General features: G+C 39.5%; 1 protein-coding gene across 3 annotated transcripts; it reads left to right on the top strand.

The window, feature by feature from the left end:
- The first annotated feature begins 125 nt into the window (after positions 1–125).
- Positions 126–5,627, top strand: tmed8 (transmembrane p24 trafficking protein 8). Of its 3 annotated transcripts, XM_077621668.1 has the most exons (6): positions 126–292; positions 579–690; positions 2,161–2,242; positions 2,322–2,412; positions 3,641–3,937; positions 4,698–5,627. In XM_077621668.1, exons 2-6 carry the CDS (start codon positions 581–583, stop codon positions 4,913–4,915), a joined length of 798 nt encoding a protein of 265 aa, XP_077477794.1. In that variant the 5' UTR covers positions 126–292; positions 579–580; the 3' UTR covers positions 4,916–5,627. The 3 variants fall into 3 exon arrangements, with proteins under 3 accessions (XP_077477794.1, XP_077477795.1, XP_077477793.1); XM_077621669.1 differs by having other exon boundaries at positions 127–690; positions 3,644–3,937; XM_077621667.1 differs by having other exon boundaries at positions 129–690.
- Positions 5,628–6,335: the final 708 nt, after the last annotated feature.

Below are 6,335 nucleotides of genomic sequence, written 5' to 3'. Positions count from 1 at the left end.
TTATTTAACATCCGATTGCATGCAATCAGTACACACAAGAAGAAGAAAAAAACACTATAGAATATTTTTAAAATTCTAAACAATGATGTGGATATCCACAAATCTCGCGAGAAGTATCATTGAATCGCACACATCCTCTTGCTGCGCTACTTTCACGGAAACGAGGAAGTCTCTAAATTTCCATCACACGTCACATGACTTCACTGACATGGACGCCTGCACCCCCGCAGTTTGAGTTGGATTAAAGTGAAAGCATTCAAAGACGTAACGTTTCTGCTGTCGTCGTACCGTGGTAAGAACGCCTTTTAGAACAGTTTTGCTGCAGCTACGACTCATTTGCTTCCCGCTACGCCAGCTAACGTAGGCTCACTAACGGGCGTCCTGGCAGAAAAATAATTGCGCCACCGCTTGTCTCTCTCTCTCTTTAAATGCGCGTGTCAAAACAATGATATCGAATAGCTGTTATTCCACTGTTTCCGATTCGTGCTGTTTATAGTTTGGCCCTCCCTGACTTCCGGTGGGGCGGGGCTTCATCTTCCCGAGCCTCGGACACTGTCCTGTTTGTTTTGTGTTGCCAGCTATGGAGAGCTTGGAAGACACATCAAAGCTTCAGTCGCGGCTCTCGTCCTTGTCTTTCTCGTCTTTTCCAGGTATAACTTCCAAACATTGTGACAGCGCCCCATCGGACAGGTAAGCCCGCCCCGTTATTACTTGGTGAAAAATAATGTAACTCTCGCTCAGTGACATTGACAGCGATAGACGTTGAAACTATGCCTTTTCTTGCTACTGTCACAATGAAATTTCCCGAATACGGGATGAATAAAGTTATCCAATCCAATCCAATCTATTTGAAAAGGGATGCCAGGTAGCGAGTGTCATGATTCAGTGCCACTGACGACTACAGACGTTTAATCCTTTTTTTTGACAGGGAGGGCTGGAAACGGGATTCGCTGCCACCTATCACAGTCCAAATAGATTGGACGTCTGTCATTGTCAATCGATGGGAAACAATGTATTGAAACTGTTTGTTCTTACATTTATGAACCAAACCTGTAACTTATCCATCATCAATTTGCAGAATTTTCAAAAATGTTTTCCTTTGTTTTAAGAGATATATAAATACTATTAAACTTTTTAAAGAATCTGATTAATCGATTAATTGAAAAAGAAACAAATGATTTGATTATGGAAATAATTATTTGCAGCCCTGGTCCAAATCTATACTTAACGTTTCAAAAGCCATCTGTCATTCCTCTCAACAACAAAGATAACAAAAAAGGAAGTAGCATGCTACCAATACGTGGAACCCACCATGAAAAATCTATGTACACTACTAAGCTCCATTGTAAGAAAGCCTCATATTTACTTATTCATACACGTGGTCAGCTTATGCCATCATGATGTGCGACCTGGCCGAATTTTAATACACGAGTGGACAACAGCTACCTTTTTGAAATAACTGAATTCGATTACTTAAATTAGTCACCTGATTTTGAGGATCTGCCTATACCGAGACCCGTTCCCATACCTCGGAAATGTATTGAGGGAAAAAAAGAACGTCCCATTGTCGAACAATGCTATACCAACATTTTAGCCATATCATTATTAGTAGTAGTAGAACAGTGTTTTCAACAAAACAAGAAAAAAAATCCAAAATACTTTTTGGGGGCTAATCGGTTGGCTGCACAAAATGATATTCCAAATAAATTACATTTAAATATTTACTTTTACATAACTGAACTAATATAAAATACAAAATTGGTCTTCCAATGTTACAAATTGAGTTTATTTGGGATTTTCCGGACCTTTTTTTACTGTAACTGGGCATTTTCTCTTTTTCCTGCATAATTTATTTCTTTATAAAAAATATAATTTGACTGATGGCCTAGTAGTGATGGAACAACCAATGCCACCCCTGCCAGTCAAAATGGCTTGGATACTAAAAAAATAATAACAAATAAATATATTTTAAAAAACACCATCCTTTTCCACCCAATTCCGATCCACTGAGAACAAAATCGGATCAATGTTCTTTTTTTCTTCCAAGCCTCTAAATTGTTCATACGTGTGTGAGACTGCGAAATCTTGCGCCCTGAGATTTTTTTTTCTGGCATCACCTCTGCAATAAAAGAAAAAGATTGTGTTATGTGTTCACTTCAGGCTCCAAAACACAGACCTCTCAACGAACTCAAGCCAGTCCCCACAGCTCTCTAATATGGATGCATCTGAGCAACGCCAAGAGGTAGTTTGACTTGAACCTAAAGCCAAGTTCACGTTGGCGGAGTGCTTCTGCTTTAAATGGCTTGTTTATGTATTTTCAGGCTAATGACGAGGCCCCTGCTGAGCACGCCTCAGGGGATCAGGGTGAGAAGAACAACGCCGAGAGCCCTCCGCTCTCCGCTGAGATGAAAGGTTTGTGCGCAATGTTTTTGTTCTAGGCAGGAATCGGATTCAAAGAGCAGTTTGCCAAGGACTGGGTGCGGAAATCATTTCTTTTCCATTATATCGCTCCCTTTTGTACTGCGGTTTGAATGTCCGTCCAATATAGCCCTTGTATAGTGGCCTCCTTTTAAAATACTAAATAACCAACGGTCTCTAGACAAACCATATGTCCTCACACAGAATAATCTGCTCTTTCTGGGGTGTTGTTTTATTTTTTTCCGTCGGAGGAGTGGTGATGTATAAATGTCTTAAATAGACGAAGAATCACACCTCGCGCAGATGATGGACATTGTGCTTTATTCGTATTCATTCTGCCAAATGCACTCATTGTAAAACAACACAGACTATTTGAGAAAGAAAATGAACCAAAACCTCAACCGATGAGTGAGTGAGGTTGTCCGCTTTATATAAATGTCTATACAGGGCCACTCCCTCAGGATACGATGTCCTGCAATGTTTTGACTTTACGATATCTGTGCCGTGTCCGCCTTCAAGTCCCCTGCAGTATAGTTTCTATTTAACTTAGTTCTTGTCTGTGTTTGTGCCCTGGCAATATCTTTGTTTTTTAGCCTCCTTTTATCACATGATGGGCCCCAAATGTTCAATGTAAGCAATTACCATGGAAACAAAGATTAACTTCATAAAAAGGTGAAAGATACCGATGTACATCGCTAAAGATATGCTACGTTCACACCAAAATTAAACCACCGTGCGAAAACACCTCAATGGTGGCCAAATGAAGTTTTGTGGTTACACTGACCTTACGTCGCCTGTCGTCATAGTCAAACAACTTCCAGTTCACGTGATCTTAAAAGGATAGTCATGTAATGAATTGGGTTGCATGTATGCTTCATGTTGCAGTTTTGAAATGTTACGTGCTGTGATTTTCGGGCTATCCCTTTGTTTGGGAGTTGCTCTTTTTGGTGTCATCTACAGCTGTCAATAGTCATCAATAAATACGCCTCTAAGCAATAATGGTAATTACTACATTTTTATTTATTATTTTAATGTTTTTATTTTGTATTTTGTAATCAATTCCAACTTTGAAATCCGACTTAGGCAGAAATTCGGGTTACAATGACAATGTAGGAACGTGACTCGAGGACTCCATGTAATTACGTTTTGGAAGTACAGAATGATGAAATGATTCCTTCGGATTGATAATCAAAGTGCCACTTCTATTTCGTGCTCCTCGCAGCAGCTGAGACGCCCCCCCTGGAACCCCCATCGACGTGGACACATGCCGCCCTCAAAGAGCTCAAGGCCAAACTTCGAGCGGAAAAAGACAGCATGGTGACAGTGTACCGTGGGGACATCATGACGGTTCACGTGCCCATTGTGCCGGAAGCCAAAAAGGTGTGCTGGGAGTTCGCCACGGACGGCTACGACATTGGTTTCGGCATCTATTTCGACTGGACTCCCGTCACGAGCCGAGCCATCACCGTGCACATCAGTGAATCGAGTGATGATGAAGATGAAGAGGAGGAGCTGGAAGGTCAGCATTTGTCAAATCACACAATAGAGTGGATGTAAAATGTCTTCACATTTTGGGTGTCAGACTCATCGTAGTTGTGGTTTCCCTTTGGAGGGCAATTAGTCCGCTGACCAGGGCTTCCATGATTAATTGATGACTAATTAATGATCAAAAGGACGGATAAGAATATTTTGATCAATTGTTTCAAGATCTTCATTTTTAACAATGCTCGTCCTTGTCACAGTTGCGGGGGGCTGGAAGCGTAAATATTCATTTTTTAGTCTTTATGACATTTTTAGTTAAAAAGAATGCTAGAAAATACTCTTTGTAGTTGTTTGAGTTAGTATTTTTTAAGTATTTTTATTTTAAAATACCTTTTATTTTGATATTTTCTACTTTTTGTTTATTCATTCATCTTCTGAACCTCCCTGGGGGTGCTGGATCCCAGCTAACTATGGATAGGAGACAGAGTGGGTACACCCTGAACAGGTTGCTAGCCTACTTTTATTTATATAAAAAATAAGGGGAAAAACTGTATTGATGACTTCAGTAATTGTATTTTAATGCTATTTGAATGCTATTCAAAGGAAATGCCCACGATTTCCTTTCGTGGACTACAAAAAATGATTCGGCAAATCTGGCACCCTCACCATGGCTCAAATGGCAGGTTTTTGGTGATATAAAAGCATGGATCGTCCTACTGGTTATATCAGATTCAGTGTGCAAATCTGTTTGGTCTCATTTTGTGTTGACATTGTGGTTTACATGATTTTCATTGCAGGCCCTGTCACCAATGGAGACGTGGAGAAGGGCTCCAAAGCGCAAAACAACTCCAACCTGGTGGAGCTCATCCCAGTCTACCGCCAGGACAGCCACTTGACCGTTTTCGGCGGAAGCCATGACTTCCCAGGCGAAGGCACGTACCTCTTCAAATTTGACAACTCCTACTCTCTTTGGCGAAACAAAACACTTTATTACAGAGTTTATTACAGTGCCTGAAAACCCCCCCAAGTCTCTGAATGTCTGATTTTAAAGGAGGAACTTACTCTTATTACAAATGCTAAAGCTATTTTAAATGATCTAAAGTTCAAATAAAAGAGGTTACATTAAGTATATCTATTTTTTAACACTCAGCTTTTGTTGCCAAATGAAAAATTCGAAGAAGCCTTTCATTCGCATCCGTGCCGTTAAAATCTAATCTTCGACATAGATACTGTGACATCTGTTAAGTAGCGGTTATCAGGGAAGACCTCCTACACAGCATCTACTTGCTAGGTGTTCGTAAGTGCTTTAAACGTGTATTATTTGCTGTTACCTGTAATTGTTTCTTTCAATTTGAGATGTGTTATAGTGTTGTGTGTCAGTAGGGGACATAAATCAAGAATGTACTGAAGCAAGCAGTGGCAGATAGCCAGGGTGTGTTTTTATGACATCGTTTGAGCCGCTCGTTATCACATAAAGCTCTTATTATGTAATAGTGATTCAATATTGACATTTGCCCAGTTCCTGCCTTTAATTTGCTGTAGTAATGTTTCATCGTATATGTAGTTTTGTGCAAATGTCTACATGTGAATGAAGGTCACTGTGTTTGTTCAATAGTTGTATTCTGCTCACTTCACATGCTTTAAAGCTTCCTATTGTTTGCGTGTTCTGTATATAAGTTCTGATGATCCCAAAAATTTATATTCCACAATAAAGAGAATATTGTCTATTTTGATGTGTGAGAGCGCCAAGACCGAAAACCGCCATACTGGATGTGAAAGAAAAGTCTTTTTGCCAGAGTGTACATAGATACAGCCCCACAATTACATAATTTCTCCTGAGATTTCAATGTGGCATTATGGGAGCAATGGGGGTGATGTAACTGTTACAAGTGTATCCCCATGAAAGAAATGTGGGCTATTCTCAATCTCAAATGGTCAAGGTGTGAATTGGTTGACGTCATTTGCACGATTTCCAATATCAATGCTGAAAAAATGATTGAAGCTATAAAATTGCATAATGCAGTGTGCGGACACGACTATGAAAGACAGGCAACCAAGTGTGTGTTAGCTTTGCACAGCCTGGCATGATAATTTGCATGTTATGCTAATCATTTGGTTGTGTTATCGTGGCAATTGTTAGGAGGAAATTTTTCTTTTATTGCCGTCATTGACAGCCGATTTTAATTTAAAAAAAAACTGGCTGTTAATGGTGATCGATTTTTAAAGGTAGATTCCTTTTGTGTTCGAAGGGTGATATTTAATTATTATATTATTATAATAAAATAGTCCATAGTGACTTTACTGCATTTATGTTTATGAAAATCTGTTCAATATTTCTCAATTCAAAGCTATTTCAAATAGTACGTTTCAATGACCATAGCGTTATGTTTAGTGAATAGCACTGACACAAAATGGCCAACAAGTGATGAAAGCTA

The sequence above is a fragment of the Stigmatopora argus genome, chromosome 15 (assembly GCF_051989625.1).
Source record: "Stigmatopora argus isolate UIUO_Sarg chromosome 15, RoL_Sarg_1.0, whole genome shotgun sequence".
NCBI lineage: Eukaryota > Metazoa > Chordata > Actinopteri > Syngnathiformes > Syngnathidae > Stigmatopora > Stigmatopora argus.
This window is presented reverse-complemented; position numbering and strand designations above follow the sequence as displayed.